The following is an 18,176-nucleotide window of genomic DNA, read 5'->3' on the forward strand; positions in this document are numbered from 1 at the left end:
AACCCGGTGCCTGCATCGCCACCGGCGTCACTACAGTCACCGAGCAGTTTCTCAATATCGGTCACGTGCACACCTTGGAACGGAACAGGTAACCTTCCACGCATCGAAAACTTAAATGGCCGCACCGCACGTAGTCAGCCAGTTCCAGCTGCGGAACAGTCCCGGGTACTTTCAACTACAGTGCGTTCAGAGAGCAGCGAAGCCTGTACAACCAAGAAGTCGTCATTCATACCCCTAATCACTGTCTCGTTGGACTCTGCCGCCTAATGGACAGGAAACTTCCAAGCAGACTTAATCTCTCCGTGAGGAGTTTCGAAGTTGGACTTAGTCCCAGTGATAAACTTTTTAGTTAACTTAGACTATAAGTGATTAGTTAACTATTCGATCAAACTTTTCTGCACCAGTGAATTTTTGTTTCTTCTTTTCAACTCTGGCTGAGAAGATTAATCCCTTAAGTGAACCATTTTGGTTGTGTAGACTTGCGTCCGAACTAATAACTGTATTGTGATTAACTGCATGCACACTGACTTAAATAAAGTGTTTCTTGTATTTGGCTCTCTGGAATATCAGTTCAAGCGTCTTGTTCCGCTTTGGTCACAAAAGTGTATCGCTCATCAGCATTACTGTTTTTTTTTCTTTCTTTTTTGTTAAATGTTGCCTCCAGTATCAAGCGCAACGTCAGAACTGCGTCTCAGGCGTTTTTACCTTTTCTTAAGTCAAACTGGTCACTATCTGCCAGATCCTCACAACTATGGGTAAACAAATTCGGCCGTATTCCAAACTCTTCCTGCTACTGCCGTCGTTTCTCGACTCGCCTCATCTCAGCCGTTGTTGCTACTTGACTGACTTCCACTTTACTACTCGACCACGATATTATTGCACTTGGCTTCCCGCGTCCGTTGTCGGAAACATGGTGTGACGTAACAGTAAACCTGTACAGTAGTGATTACGGAAACCGCCTCGCACTGTGCGTTCTTCCAGGACACTTGTGCAAATAGACTGGTCAACTGGAACATTGTGACGACCTACATAATAGCCGGTATGACCATCACTGGCACAAATAACAGCGGCCAAGTCTCATGGCATGGTAACAGCTCGAGAGAGTTGGCACTATATCTGCACACAGAAGTCACCTAATTCCGGTAAATTCCGGGGAGGGAGGCGATGAGCTTTGACGCCACGTTCAATCACGTCCCAGATGTGTTCGTTTGGGTTATGATCTGGCAAGTTAGAGAGCTAGCGCGTCAATTGGAACTCGCCAATGTGTTGGTCGAACCACTCTATCACACTTATGACCTTGTGAAATGGCGCGTTATCTTGTTGAAAAATGCCATTACTGTCGGGAAACATGATCGTCAGGAAAGGGTTTACGTGGTCTGCAACCAGTGTATGGCAGTCCTTAGCCGTCGTAGTACCTTGTGCGAGCTCTACTAAACCCATGGATGCCCACGTGGATGTTCCCCAGAGCATAACGAAGCCGCCGCCAGCTTGTCTCCGTTCCGCAGTACCGGTGTCAAGGAGTGGTTGCCCTGGAAGAAGACGGATTTGCGCCGTCCCATCGGCATGGTGAAGAGGGTATCAGGATTCATCAGACCACGTAAATCTCCAGCACAGCGCCAACGTTCAGTGCCAATGGTCACCTACCCATTTCACTCGTAGTTATCGATATCGTGGTGTTACCATTGGCACAAGCATGAGTCGTTAGGCGCGGAGGTCCATAGTTAGGAGTGTTCAGTGCGCTACGTGTTCAGACACACTTCTACTCTGCCAGCTTAAAAGTCTCATGTCATTTCCGCCAGGGTTCGCCATCTTTTCTGCTTTACCAGTCTGCTGAGCCTACGACGTCCAACATTTTTAATGAGAGGTGGCCGCCCAAGCCACGACGTCTGGACGTGGTTTCACCTTGGTTTCGCTACGTGTTAAAAACACTCACCATAGCACTCCTCTAAACTCCGGCAAGTTGTGCAGTTTCCGAAATGCTCACACCGAGCCCCTTGGCCATCACAATCTGTCCTCACATGGACAGCACGCTCACTGATACTACGCGCACCCTACTTGTGTCTGACTAGCAGTCATTCCTCACCAGGTGACGCTGCTATCGTCTGGACGGGTTGATATCAATAGCAGGTCGGTGGTCATAATGTTCTGGCTGATGAGTGTGATGTCAGATGGTTCAGCGTGTCTTCGTGAAATATCAAGATAAAAACGCACGATAAGTCGACCGACGCGCCCTCACTCCCAAGTCAGTAATATTGTGGTCTACTAATACTAGCTCGCTGCACTAACCCAACCATTCAAGCACGCTCAGCGCACACTGATAGCGCCAACAGTCCATGACAATTTAGATGAAGATCAAAGAAATATATATTTCTACGTCAATCAGTGTCTTGAAAGGGGGATATAAGATGAACATCAACAAAAGCAAAACGAGGATAATGGAATGTAGTCAAATTAAATCGGGTGATGCTGAGGGAATTAGATTAGGAAATGAGACACTTAAAGTAGTAAAGGAGTTTTGCTATTTAGGGAGTAAAATAACTGATGATGGTCGAAGTAGAGAGGATATAAAATGTAGACTGGCAATGGCAAGGAAGGTTTTAGGAAACCAAACGAAGAACACGTTTAGCCGGCCGGAGTGGCCGTGCGGTTAAAGGCGCTTCAGTCTGGAACCGCGTGACCGCTACGGTCGCAGGTTCGAATCCTGCCTCGGGCATGGATGTGTGTGATGTCCTTAGGTTAGTTAGGTTTAATTAGTTCTAAGTTCTAGGCGACTGATGACCTCAGAAGTTAAGTCGCATAGTGGTCAGAGTCATTTGAACCATTTGAACACGTTTGGTGGCACCATCTCCGGCGGGCCGCTTGAATTTGTTTGCGCAACGGCCTGACTGCCTAACTTCAGTGCTAATTAACTCGGAAACAACGCAACGTACCGAATATTTTTACTTTCAGTTATTTCTCACCATAACCTACCCTGCAACACCATTACAAGATTTTCAGTCCGTTTCAGGCCAGCCTGTATATTAATGTTAACGAATTTTGCATAGCAATAATTATTTAATGTAACAAGAACATAGGTCACACTTGCAGTCGAGTCACAACTCACATATCGACATGACGCCGCAATGACAAAGACCTTCACAACATCGTTGACTTTGAAACCATTGTGGTAGTACCACTGGTAGTGCCAGCTTAGACCATAGAGGACACACTGAGTATACATCGTCTGTACAGTTATTTTAAAGCTTTTAATTGATATTTTATACAATATTTAAGTAGTTCCATGGTTGTACAGAGATATTTTATACATAATTATTTTTATGTTATTATTGTACTTTATTTCTTTTACGTTTTGACGATTATGTGGACCCGTTTTTACACTGATTGGTTGACGTGAGGTAGAGGGAGAAGAGGTAGGTGGACAATCTTCGTATTTAACCGTATGCCCGTCACTTGCTGGCACCAGTTGACATCAGAGCAGCTGAGAAGAGTGCTCCACCTACCATCTTCGAAGGACGCCATGGGTACAACAAGTCGTACTGTATTTTATCCTTATAATCATTTTGTCATATTTTATTTTAAATCTAGTAAGGTTTCTATTACTTTCTAAATTAAATTACAGGTCTGATGATGGTCATGTGATATGACCGAAACCGATCACCTATGTTCTCTTAGCATACGTGGTGCGATCAAGACTGAATTTTAAAAAGAAAAAAAAATTTAAAAATTTTTGATCGCTGTTCCACAAATGTTTATTAAAATTTAATGTAAAACTACAAAGGGTTTGTTTGTTCCCTCTTGTTACAGGTATGTCGCAGAGATCTGTCGAGCGCCGACGGCTGATCTTTCCTGGGTACTGTTCCACTACTCACCCAATCGACCGCCGTCCATCCCAACATAAAGACTGAAGCTTTTCCACATCTCCCACGACTGTTATGATTATACGATGAAATGAATGAAAACGTATGAATTATCGTATGTTGATGATGTAATCAGTTGTTATTCTGGCACGATCACCTTCTTTGTTGTCATTGTGGGCACGGTCACCTTCTTTGTTGTTGTAGTACTTGAAGCATTTTTTAATACATTGTGTTGTGTTTTAATCTGTGGTGGCGATTAAACCAAGCTAACGTTGTTATGAAGCCGAAAAATAATATGGTTTTATATGTAGTTCCTGCAGTATATGGAAGAAGTTTATTTTTAAGTGTGTTTTGATGAAAGTTTAATTAATGAGTATGTACAGGGTGTTAGGGGTAGATTGTGACTGAGGACAGTGTACTGAACAACATTACATTAGTAGTTACTTCATAAACATATTAATAACAGTAGCTATTAGGAGTAATGCCAACGGTCTTGCCGCAGTGGTAACACCGGTTTCCGTCACACCACGGAAGTTAATCGCTTTTGTGATTGGCTAGCACCTGCATGCTTCATCGTCCGAATCTGCCGAGCGCTGTTGGCAAGCGAGGTGCACTCAGCCCTTGTGAGGCCGATTTAGAAGCTACTTGATTGGGAAGTGGCGGCTCTGGTCACGAAATCTGACAGTGGCCGGGAGACCGGTGGTGCTGACCACATGCTCCTCCATAGCTGCATCCAGTGACGCCATTCGGCAGAGAATGACACGGTGGTCGGCCGGTACATCTACATCTACATGGGTACTCTGAAAATCACATTAAGTGCCTGGCAAAGGATTCTTCGAACCACCTTCACAATTCTGTATTATTCCAATATCGTATAGCGCGCAGAAAGAATGAACACCTATATCTTTCCGCACGAGCTTTGATTTCTCTTATTTTATCGTGGTGATCGTTCCTCCCTATGTAGGTCGGTGTCAACAAAATATTTTCACATTCGAAGGAGAAAGTTGGTGATTGGAATTTCTTGAGAAAAACGCCTTTCTTTTAATGATTTCCAGCCAAAATCTTGTATCATTTCTGTGACACTCTTTCCCATACTTCGTGATAATACAAAACGTGCTGCCTTTCTTTGAAATTTTTCGATGTACTCCGTCAGTCCTATCTGGTAAGGATCCCACACCGGGCAGCAGTATTCTAAAAGAGAACGGACGAGCATAGTGTAGGCAGTCTCCTTAGTAGATCTGTTGCATTTTCTAAGTGTCCTGCCAATAAAACGCAATTTTTGGTTAGCGTTCCCCACAACAATTTCTGTGTGTTCCTTCCAATTAAAGTTGTTCGTAATTGTAATACCTAGGTATTTAGTTGAATTTACGGCTTTTAGATAAGACTGATTTATCGTGTAACTGAAGTTTAACGAGTTCCTTTTAGCACTCATGTGGATGACCTCACACTTTTCGTTATTTAAGGTCAACTGCAACTTTTCGAACCATTCAAATATCTTCTCTAATTCGTTTTGCAGTTTGTTTTGATCTTCTGATGACTTTATTAGTCGATAAACGACAGCGTCATCTGCAAACAACCGAAGACGGGTGCTCAGATTGTCTCCAAAATCGTTTATATAGATAAGGAACAGCAAAGGACCTATAACACTACCTTGGGGAACGCCAGAAATCACTTCTGTTTTACTCGATGACTTTCCGTCAATTACTACGAACTGTTACCTCACTGTCAGGAAATCACAAATCCAGTCACATAACTGAGACGATATTCCATAAACACGCAATTTTGCTGCGAGCCGCTTCTGAGGTACAGTGTCAAAAGCCTTCCGGGAATCCAGAAATACGGAATCGATCTGAAATTCCTTGTCAATAGCACTTAATACTTCATGCGAATAAAGAGCTAGTTTTGTTTCAAAGGAACGATATAGTTCTAAACCCATGTTGACTGTGTGTCAATAGACCCTTTTCTTTGAGGTAATTCGTAATGTTCAAACACAATATATGTTCTAAAATCCTGATGCATATCGACGTTAACGATATGGGCCTGTAATTTAGTGGATTACTCCTGCTACCTTTTTTGAATACTGGTGTGACTGTGCAACTTTCCAGTCTTTGGGTACGGATCTTTCGCCGAGCGAACGGTTGAATATGATTGTTAAGTATGGAGGTAATGCATCAGCATACTCGGAAAGGAACCTAATTGGTAGGTTTATACAGTCTGTACAAGAAGATTTGCTTTTATTAAGTTTCTTCACTACTCCGAGGATATTTACTTCTACGTTACTCATGTTGGCAGCTGTTCTCGATTCGAATTCTGGCCTTACGATACCTGTTCGGGCGGAGTAAGTAGAAGTAGTACGTTTTTCGGCTGGTCAGTATGTCCAAGTACATGTGGCAAGAGCAAGCCATTAACGCTTATTTTCCGCTGGGCAGTAAGTCGGGTGTTGAAGCGTGGACGCAAAACGATTAGTCTATACTGACAGGCGTAATCCATTTAGTGGTGCAGTTACTATCTTGTAGGAAACATCAGACAGTAGATTATGTGACTTGTTCGTGCGAAGACTTTTCCATGCAGAGGAAAAACGACTTAAGCACTGTAGTGGATACATATTGAGGCACAGATGAGCATAGTACCTTCAGTTGTACCTCTAACACACTGTATACCGAAGAAAAACAAAATAAATGAATGATGAACAGTACGAAAAATTAAGAAGTGATAGCCTTGGGTTTGGAATGGGTCGCTGAGATAGATTTTCCACAACAGTATTTGAGGAGTTTTGATGACAGGGTCAACTATTAACCAAATGTGAATGAAAAATACTTCGCTTCGATTAAAAGACGGCAACATCAACGTACAATGAGGTGGAAAATATTTAATTCCAGATTTGACCGCTAACGCTAAAACCAGTGATTCACTGAATTTAGCTGAGCCAAGGAGACATAATGCTGGAAGTTGTCATGACGTCACAAACTTGAAGCCAACTTCCGCTATGTCTTTTTCCCCCAACATTAGCGTATGGTGGAAATACTTTGTTCAAAAATGCCAGCTTTCATCATTTACGGGTGTACTAATCATTCTGATCTTTGTCTAAAGTGTAAAGGAATCACGTTTAATTCGTAAGTAGGCTCGTCCAAATGATATTATCTTGTATATACATGAATTTTGGTTCTGTTGTTTACTTTACAGCACCGTTTTATTTCTGTGATTTGACTTTAGATTTCCTGTAAACCCAACTCGAAAAGCTTTCTGGATGAACGAACGTAAGTTCCGACAGCCTGTGTTAAGAAAAATGCCGGATTACGAAAGCAGCCTTTTCACACACATACTTAACTTTTTGGTTATTTGAAACCAAAAAGAAAGTTACATTACCGAGGGGAAATGCGTGGTATTAATGGATCAAATATTCATTTAAGACCAGAGAACATACGAAAATACAGTTCCGACGTTGTGTTATTCACAAACGCAGTCTAACATTTTCTACTAAAAACAACTGTTGCGTGCGCCCACGGAAATTAAGAACAAGAGGCAATCTTCAACAGTAGTCTGCTAACGTTTTGGGGCACCTAACACGCTGGTGCCGCCTTCAATGTAACGTGCAGCGCAAGTGTGCAGCGTAATCTCCTGTTATGAAACCTCTATGAGCTGAGCGGCTGATTAAATATTATCATTGGTTACCTAACAAGTAAACAATGAAGAAAATCAACAACCGAGTTGCCGGCCGTTGTGTACGAGCGGTTCTAGGCGCTTTAGTGCGGAACTATGCTGCTGCTACGGTCGCAGGTTCGAATCCTGTCTCGGGCATGGATGTGTCTGATGTCCTTAGGTTAGCTAGGTTTAAGTAGTTCTAAGTCTAGGTGACTGATGACCTCAGATGTTAAGTCCCATAGTGCTTAGAGCCATCGAAAAAAAAAACTACCGAGTTACGAAGACTTCTGATAGAGATAACAAGAAGCATTTTTCCTTTATCGCCCTGTTCTGTCTCAAAACAGACGAATCTGCAAACCATTTCTGCATTACTGATATTCCATTCAAAAGGAATACACGATTAACAGTACACGATAAGCGAACAGTTGAAATACACTGGTGTGCAAAGCTTAGGGACTAAAGCAACTTTCCCATAATGTGTCACTGTTAAGTAACATAGCTCGATAAAAACTGCACCGTACACTGAAAATACTGCTGTATAGTACAGAACGTGACTGCAAGAAATGCGCAATGCGACCAACAGAAATGACACTTTTAGTCAAAGACAATAATTACACTAAGGGCGCCGCGATTTCTGATGGTCCCCTGGACATTACAAAAGGCGGGACATGGTTTCATAAAGGGGTGTGTGATCACAATACACGGCAATGCATGCAGTGCAATCTGCTCCCACGCTGGTCACATGGTCGGTATGGAGTTCTTGTGGTACGGTGTTCCATTTCTTCAGCAGTGCAGATAACAACTTCTGGGTGCTCGTTGATGCTTAAGGCCACGCTGCAAAATGTCTGCCCAGTGCGTCCCACACGTGCCCCATGGAGTTTAAGTCAGGGAAACGGGCAGACCCTTCATTCGCCGAGTATCCTCTCCTTCCAAGAGCTCCCCCACCTGCTCTGTTCGATGCGGTGGCGCTTTTTCATAAAATTGAAGTTAGGGCCGAATGCACCCCCGAAAAGACGTCTATGGGGAAGTCTTACAGTGTCACAGAAACGTTGGCTCATAAGTGTACCGTGTTCAAAGATTCAGATCAGTACGCCCGCGCAACAGTATGCATCCACACACGGTGAGACCTGGACCACCAAAACGATCGTGCTCTACAGTGTTCCTGATGGCATTACGTGTTCCCGTCTCTCACCGTATAAGCGTACCTCCAGAATCACTACTCAGACTCAGTCTGCTTTCATCCATGTAGAGCACGTGACCCCACTCCTCGTTGGTTCAGTCTCTTGGCAGCATAGCAAACAGTGCCACCAATGGACGGGTGTCAATGGGACACAAGGTACTGGTTGTTGGGCAAAGAGCAAACCCCCATGCAGTCGCCGTACCACTGTGAAGCGTGAAACTGCGTGCCTTGCAGTGCTGTTAAATGTGTTTGCCACTGTACCTGCTGTTTGACATGGGTCCCTTCTTGCTTGTTGCGCAATGTAGCGGTCATCTACTCCTGTAGTTAACTGTAGTCGACCACCTCCTCTACTTGGACTGCAGTGCCTGTGGTTCGGAAAGCGGTGAACAATACCAAACTCCTGGGCTACACTCATCACCCTTAGTCCTTCTTTCAGTTTCCTATCATTCTTCCCCATGTGAAGCCATCCGAATGTTGTTTCCGAGCCATGTTGCAATGAAGAATGCCATCAAAACGCACAATAACTATTCGCCGATTGGCACACATTGTCTTTTGCTGTTCCTTCAACGGCCTCGCGTTAAAGCATCAGCCCCGTTTAGCGCTATAGTCACGCTGATCTGAACGCCATGTGATGTCCAGCTTTCAGTGCACGGCTGGAGTTTTATGCGTGCTACATTAATTTGTCTATCTGATTCTTAAGTTTTTCGGAGTAGTATATGTTATTACTCATAAAGTCACATTCGGCACGTGTATAATATTACAATATACGTATTGTTACGGCGTAAAATCAAGCGCCTGAACGCCAGTCGGGAACGATAGAGAAGAGATGGCTGTGAGAAGACGTCGGCCAATTGCAAGCTGACCGACCCCTCTCCAGGACGATAACGCGACAGCATCGGCCCCTATGTGAAGAGGACATAGGCGCCACGACCGACTGGCGACGCCCCTGTTCAATAGCAGCTTCAAGACTTGTGACTTCGCTTGTAGCACAGACTTGGAATTGTTTATACAGAAGAAGCTTTATTATTTTGTATGTCGCCCATTGCTTGTGACACATCTGTGCAATGACAAAAGTATTGTGACCTTACATATTGTAATAAAACCCATTAATATGATTTGCTTGAATGTTTGTGTAGCGAACCGATTACGCACGTTTCCTACACACCACATATTTGCTGACGAGGAGGTAAACAAACTCCAACGCAACAACCCAGAGCCTAGCTGCCATAGTTTTATTTTGTCGTAGGTTTTTGTGTTTTAATTGTGCCTTGATTCTACTTTGTCTTTTCTTTGCAGGTGTGTGTTTTCATGTTTATCAGCGTCTCTTATAGTGTTCTTTCTATTCAGTGTGTCCAGGTCGATGTCGCACAATTTTTTTTTTCTTGTGTGCTTATTTTTGTTGCCTGCATTGTCTGTTTATTGCAATTGCCGATTCCAAAATGAGCAACACACCTCTCCCACCCCATACTCAGGTGCCTCAGCTGCAAGCGATAGATGCAACGAGCTAACAAAGATGTTTCAGTTTCATACGCAGCAGATAGCTACTCTACTAAACCCCTCTCTGCATTTTCCGTGGGATGTTTCCACCAGAGCGAAGGTCGAATGACGGGGTACGACCGGAAGTCTGATGTTCCCTGCAGCCATAGCTTCCGGTCCCTCCGAGCGTCCACGCTCCTGTCTCCCCCGCCGTCATCGAGCTCCCTATTCGACGACGGTCCTTCACTTGGGGGAGGGGCGGTGGAGGAATGTTATGGTGCAAAGTCAAGCGCCCGCACCCCAGTCGGGAACGATAGAGAAGAGATGGCTGTGAGAAGACGTCAGCCAATCGCACGCTGAACGTCACCTCTCCAGGTCGACAACGCGACAGCAGCGGCCCCTATGTGAAGAGAACATAAGCGCCGCGACCGACTAGCAACGCCCCACTTCAATACCAGCTTCAAGAGTATTGACTTGTACACACTATGTAGCACAGACTTGGAATTGTTCACACTGTAGAGGCTTGATTGTTTTGTTTGTCGCCCTTTGCCTGCGACACATCTGAGTAATGGCAAAAGTTACATATTGTAACTTTACTTATTGTAACAAAATCCGTTAATATTATTTGTTTGAATGTTTGTGTAGCGAACCGAGCACCCAAAGTTCCTAGACACCACACATACCTTGTTGTCACGTCGTATATATGTGGCTGATGTACAGTGAGAAGCATATGCGAATTTCACTGGGAGAACTCACCAACTGCGCTCTTGCAGGTCACAACCTAACGCCTCGGCCGTCTTACGTGCTGCTATACGGAAACGTCATTGCTTAGCAACCTTGTATAACGTGCCTTCCGCTAGGACTGTTGATATTTTTAAAAACATCGGGAATTCGATATATCGATATTTAAAAGAATATCATTATCGGCGGCCGATGTATAGAAAAAGAAATCGATATATCAATGCATGGACAGGAAAGATATTGACGTACCGACCCATAAAAACATAGGCTGCACACTGTAAATATTGTTTTTTAACGCAACTGGTGCGCTAGTGCTTTACATCGGAAATCTTGTTATTCCATTGACAAAAAAATGGTTCAAATGGCTCGGAGCACTATGGGACTCAACTGCTGGAGTCATTAGTCCCCTAGAACTTAGAACTAGTTAAACCTAACTAACCTAAGGACATCACAAACATCCATGCCCGAGGCAGGATTCGAACCTGCGACCGTAGCGGCCTTGCGGTTCCAGACTGCAGCGCCTTTAACCGCACGGCCACTTCGGCCGGCCATTCCATTGACACCGCCACTTCCCAGCGCAGTCGGACTTCTTCGTTTGTGCCACATATACTCGCTTCACACAGTCAGAGAGAAAGACTGGACGTAATGAAAGCCCAAAAAGTAGTATCTTCGTACATCCATATTTAAATTGGATGATGGTGGGACATCAGCTGGTATAATTTTTATGAAAAATGAAACTCCTCCAGCTGTACTTAAGTTTTCATATTTATTAAATGTTAAGTACAACTGGAGGAGTTTCATTTTTAACAAATAGTAGTACGACTCCTTCGAACAGTGGAAGTAAAACTATGTTCTACTACAATTTCAAAACGAAAACTTCAAATATTTATCAAAAATTGTGAAAAAATGTAATATAAAATAAAAATAAGGACACTCGATATTGTCATTTTGATACCTATATATCGATATCTCGGCAAACATACATACAACGTCCAATGGTACCGACCGACCGCCGTGTTGTCCTCAGGTCCTAGGCGTCACGGATGCGGATACGGAGACATGTGGTCAGCACACCACTCTCCCGTCCGTCCGCGGTAGCTGAGTGGTCAGCGCGACAGACTGGCAATCCTAAGGGCCCGGGTTCGATTCCCGGCTTGGTCGGAGATTTTCTCCGCTCAGGGACTGGGTGTTGTCTTGTCCTAATCATCATCATTTCATCCCCATCGACGCGCACGTCGCGGAAGCGGCGTCAAATGGAAAGGCTTGCACCTGGCGTACGGTCTACCCGACGGGACGCCCTAGTCACATGAGCACTCTCCCGGCAGTTGACAGTTTTCGTGATCCGTGCCGCTACTTCTCAATTGCCTCACAAAGGCTGGGTGCACCCTACTTCCAACAGTACTCGGCGCTGCCGGACGGTGACCCATCCTAGTGCTGGCCAAGCCCGACAGCACTTAACCTCGGTGGTCTGATGGGAACTGGTGTTACTGCTGCAACGCCACTGGCTATCGATTTATTGGAGGGAAAATGTTGCCGATATATATATCGATACTTTTTGAAATATTAAACCAATAATGATTGATACGTCGATATATCGGTATCTTATCAACGGGCCTACCTTCCGCATGGAAGGTTAACCATCGAAACGTGAAGTGAATGAAATAAAACTTAGTGACCGACGCTGAAATATGTAATTCTTTGATTATGGGTAACAGTAGCAGTCTTGGTAACATGGTTCATAATGGATGTAATTGAGATTTGATAGTTATACAACATTATCATATCGGATTGACAACCTTATGTAATTTTGTTTCGAGCTCCCTGTAAGTGCAGAAACAATGAAGAGGGAGAGACTCACCGCGTCGACGCCCAGGTACTCGATGTAGCTGGCGAAGCCCTCGTTGAGCCAGAGGTCGGACCACCAGCTGGGCGTGACCAGGTTGCCGAACCACTGGTGCGCCAGCTCGTGCGCCACCACCGTGGCCACGCTCTGCTTGTTGCTGTTGGTCGACACGCCGGGCTCGTACAACATCGCCGTCTCCCTGCGCACACCAGCGTAAACACGTCAGCCGGCTATTTGCATTGTCGCACACAGCGCGCAGGCCTGATGGAGTTCTGCGGCAGAAGGTACACAGAGGCCGCCGCGGCACGGGTATCGGAAAGCGCAGAGAACGTAAGGCAAGACCTAGCGAGATGTGTTTCTCGCTGTCAAAGAGGAAAGGATGGAGCTACTCGAGTACTCGGCTCAGTTGCCTTTGGCAAGTTGTTATTTTACAATCCGAGATAGCTGCATCACAGATACAGCAGACGTACCGCTTTCCTCACAGCTACACTCACACACACACACACACACACACACACACTGATTCATTCTACTCTAATATGTACCGCAAAATCCTGAACACAACTGGAATACCTTGTGCTGTTCGATTTATTAGGCGTACATTGGGAAGCCAATTAGATTATTTTCTCTTCTGTGATTCACTGGATAAAAAGAGGGCACACAAATTATGTATCAAAAATTAATACAAACCGTTGAATTCAGCATTTTGATTAAATGTGCTGGCTGCTTCCGTGATAACGATGTAACATTTCACATACAGGGCGAAGCAGCTACGACAGTTGTAAGTAGGCTGTTTAGGTTTTTATGTTGGTAACGCCACGTAGCGCTCTGAATGAAAATCACTGGGTCTGCTGTGTGCAGTCTGTGGCTGGTTGGCGTTGTTGAAATATTCTCTATTGTGGTGTTGGGCAGCTGGATGTGAACAGCACATAGCATTCGGCAATTGGAGGTGAGCCACCAGCAGTGGTGGATGTGGGGAGAGAGATGGCAGAATTTTGAGAACGGATGATCTGGACGTGTGTCCATCAGAGAGAGTAAATTTGTAAGACTGGATGTTATGAACTGATATATATATATATATATATATATATAATGACTTTTGAACACTATTAAGGTAAATACATTCTTTGTTCTCTATCAAAATCTTTCATCTGCCAACTATGCCTATCAGTAGTTAGTGCCTTCAGTTGTTAGAACCTTTTATTTAGCTGGCAGTGTTGGCGCTCGCTGTATTGCAGTAGTTCGAGTAACGAAGATTTTTGTGAGGTAAGTGATTCATGAAAGGTATAGGCTATTGTTAGTCAGGGCCATTCTTTTGTAGGAATTGCCGGTCGCTGTGGCCGTGCGGTTCTAGGCGCTTCAGTCCGGAACCGCGAGACTGCTACGGTCGCAGGTTCGAATCCTGCCTCGGGCCTGGATGTGTGTGATGTCCTTAGGTTAGTTAGGTTTAAGTAGTTCTAAGTTCTAGGGGACTGATGACCTCAGATGTTAAGTCCCATAGTGCTCAGAGCCATTGGAACCATTTTTTTTTGTAGGGATTATTGAAAGTCACATTGCGTTGCGCTAAAAATATTGTGTCAGTTTAGTGTTGATCAGAATAAGTAAAGAGAGAAATGTCTGAGTACGTTCAGTTCTGCTCAGCTGTTTGAAAAGCAAATAACGTAAGAGGTTTATCAGCACAGTCATTCATAAATTTTTCTAAGAGGACGTTTCACAGTCATCCCAGGCAGTAGTATAACCAGAAAGAATAAAAACGTTTGAAGGTACAGTTTTTACTTAGTAATAGCGGAAAATGTTTGAGGACCCAGAATAGTAGGCTCATTTTTTTTTTTTTTTACGCTTCCTGATTCTAAACAAGCCATGGCTCCCCACAAAAGACTAGGTTTTGATATGCTTTTTCCTGAGCACTACTTGATCCGCACCGCCCAAGCATACGGAATGGGATACTCTTATGGCGCCTTGTGTTGGTAAAAATGGTAACTTGTAATGCAAGCGAAGGGGACAGAGAGTGATCAGATACCGACCGGTGGCAGCATGTTTCCTCACCGAAATTACTACCAAAATTTAAAAAAATATATACAGTGAGGCAACGAATAATATTTTAGTGGATGTTGATTCGTGATGTTAAATGAACAGTTACACAGGCTTTGGGGTTATCAGTGCAGATATTTTTATTGCTGATTGAGGACAGTGTACTGAACAACATGACATCAGTATTTACTTGATTTCAAGACTAATAATTATAGCTATTATGACTAGCATGTTTTTATGTTAGTATCTCCAAGTACATGTGACAAGAGCAAGCCATTATTGCTTATTTTTCCTTGGGCAGTAGGTGAGGTGTTGAAGTGCGGACGCAAAACGGGTAGTCTATAGTGACAGGCGTACTCCACTTAGTAGTGCAATTACAACCGTGCATAAAACATCAGATAGTAAACTGTATGACGTGTTTGCGGGGCGCAGAGGAAAAACAATGGAATGAGTACATATTTAGGCTGCCAAAACTCTCAAATCCTGCAATTATAAAACTTCATTTTATTTAAGTGGCAGTACAAGTCATATCTTATTCGGCAACGAGGAGAAACCGGATTTATTGGTTCAAATGGCTCTGAGCACTGTGGGACTTAACAGCTATGGTCATCAGTCCCCTAGAACTTAGAACTACTTAAACCTAACTAACCTAAGGACATCACACAACACCCAGTCATCACGAGGCAGAGAAAATCCCTGACCCCGCCGGGAATCGAACCCGGGAACCCGGGCGCGAGAAGCGAGAACGCTACCGCACGACCACGAGCTGCGGATCCGGATTTATTAACACTGGTGTTTATTAAATCACTTGCAGTGACTGCAACAAACTGTGTTTTGGTCAAATAAGCAGGGTTATAGCAAATAGGCTGATTGAACACCAATGCAGCTGGATATTACGTAAGTCAGACTCCACCATCACCGAACATGTGCTGAAGGAAGGAGTCAGACACCAAGTCCACACAGAAGTCCTACATGTTGTTATTGTTGTGGTCCTCAATCTGAAGACTAATTTGACGCACCTCTCTACACTACTCAGTCCTGTGCAAGCCTCTTCATCTCACAATAATTGCTGCAATCTACATTTTTCTGAACTGATTATCATATTCATCTCTTGGTCTCACTCTACGATTTTTACTCCCCCCCCCCCCCCCCACACACACACACTACCGTCCAATATTAAATAGGTGATCCCTGCGATCCCTTGATGTCTCAGTATGTGACCTGTCAGCTGATCCCTTCTTCTTGTCAGGTTATGCCACAATTTTTTTTCTTCTCAGTTCTATTCAGTACCTCCTCATTAGTTACGTCTACGTGATCTGCCCATCTAATATTTAGCATTCTTCTGTAGCACTACGTTCCAAACGCCTCTATTATCCTCTAGTCTAAACTGTTTATCGTCCATGTTTCACTTCCATACATAGCTTCACTCCTTACAAATACTTTTAAAAACACTTCATAATACTTAAATCTATATTCGGCATTGACAAATTCTCTTCTTTAGAAACGATTTTCTTGCCATTGCCAATCTACGTTTTATATCCTCTCTATTTCGGCCATCATCAGTTGTTTCGCTGCTGAAATAATAAAACCTATTTACTACTTTAAGTGTATCGTTTCCTAATGTAATTCCATCAGGATCATATCATTTAATTCGAGTACGTTTCATTTTCCTTGTTTTGCTTTTGTTGATGTTCATCTTACATACTCCTTTCAAGATACTGTCCATTCCTTTCAACTGCTCCTCCAAGTCCTTTGCAGTCACTGACAGAATTAAAATGTGATCGGCAAACCTCAGCGTATTTATTTGTTCTCCCTGAAGTTGAATTCTTTCTCATAATTTTTATTTTATTTCCTTTACTGCTTGCTCAATGTACATGTTGAATAACATCAGGGATGAGATACAATCCTGTCTCACTCCCTTCCCAACCACTGCTTTCCTTTCACGTCCCTCGACCCTTATAACTGCCACCTTATTTCTGTACAACTTGTAAATAGCCTTTCAAAATGACTGAGCACTATGGGACTTAACTTCTGAGGTCATCAGTCCCCTAGAACTTAGAACTACTTAAACCTAACTAACCTAAGGACATCACAAACATCCATGCCCGAGGCAGGATTCGAACCTGCGACCGTAGCGGTCGCGCGGTTCCAGACTGTAGCGCCTAGAACCGCTCGGCCACACCGGCCGTCGTAAACAGACTTTCGCTCCCTGTATTTTAACCTGCTACCTTCAGTATTTCAGAGATAATATTGCAGTCAACGCTGCCAAAATCTTTCACTAAGACTACGAATCCTGCAAACATAGGTTTGCTTTCTTTAACCTATCTCCTAAGACTGAAAAATCGTGGCGGGAGTACTGCTTCACGTATTCCTACATTTCTCCGGAATCAAAACTGATCTTCCCCGATGTCATTTTCTACCAATTTTTCCATTCTTCTGTAAATAATTTCTGTTAGTATTTAGTAACTCTGTATTACTAAACTGATAGTTCGCTAATATTCGTACCTGTCAGCACATGCTTCCTTTGGAATTGGATTTGTTTCATTATTCTTGAAATCTGGGGGTATTTCGTTGTCTCATAAATTTTGGACACCAAATGAAACGTTCTGTCATATCTGGTTCTTCGAACCGTATCAGTAATTCTGACAGAATGTCGTATACTCCCGGGGCCTTGTTTCGACTTACGTCTTTCAGTTTTCTGTCAAATTCTTCTCGCAGTATCATGTCTCGCATCCCATCTTCATCTACATCTTCTTCCATTTCTATAATATTGCCTTCATCTCCCCTTTATAGACCCTCCACATATCCCTTTCACCTTTCAGCTTTCACGTTTTTAGCGTAGTAATGGTTTTCCACCTGAGCTCTTGATATTCATACAGCTGTTTTTTCCTTTCTCCGAAGACCTCTTTAATTTTTCTGTAGGCGGTATCTATCTTTCCTCTAGTGAAATATGCTTCTAAATCCTTACATTTGTCCTCTAGCCATCCCTGCTTTGTCATTTTGTACTTACTGTCAATCTCATTTTTTAGACTTTGTATTCCCTTTCGCCTGCTTCATTTGCTGGATTTTTATGTTGCCTCCTTTCATCAGTTACATTTAATATCTCCTGTGTTATGCAAGGATTACTACTAGGCCTTGTCTTTTTACCTATTACATCCTCTGCTGCCTTCGCTATTACGTCTCTCAAAGCTACACATTCGTCTTGTACTGTATTATTTTCCCCTGTTCTAGTCAACCCGTGCCCAATGGTCCCTCTGAAACCCTCCTTCATTTACCACCATTTTGATCTACAGCTGAAAACCAATAAATTATGGTCAGAGTCCACATCTAATCCAGGAAATGTCTTGCAATTTTAAGTCTCGTTCTGAAATCTCTGTCTTGCTATTACACAATCAATATGAAACCA

The 18,176-nt window shown here is 43.5% G+C and overlaps 1 protein-coding gene across 1 annotated transcript in view; it reads right to left on the bottom strand.

Annotated features, from left to right (window-relative positions):
- LOC126203398 (aminopeptidase N) overlaps window positions 1-18,176 on the bottom strand; it is a 320,824-nt gene that overhangs the window by 138,338 nt on the left and 164,310 nt on the right. The window contains exon 6 of the mRNA XM_049937703.1: window positions 12,755-12,938. Coding sequence (XP_049793660.1) covers window positions 12,755-12,938 — 184 coding nt within the window. The remainder of the gene's footprint in view (window positions 1-12,754; window positions 12,939-18,176) is intronic.

Source organism: Schistocerca nitens, chromosome 9, assembly GCF_023898315.1.
Source record: "Schistocerca nitens isolate TAMUIC-IGC-003100 chromosome 9, iqSchNite1.1, whole genome shotgun sequence".
Lineage (NCBI taxonomy): Eukaryota > Metazoa > Arthropoda > Insecta > Orthoptera > Acrididae > Schistocerca > Schistocerca nitens.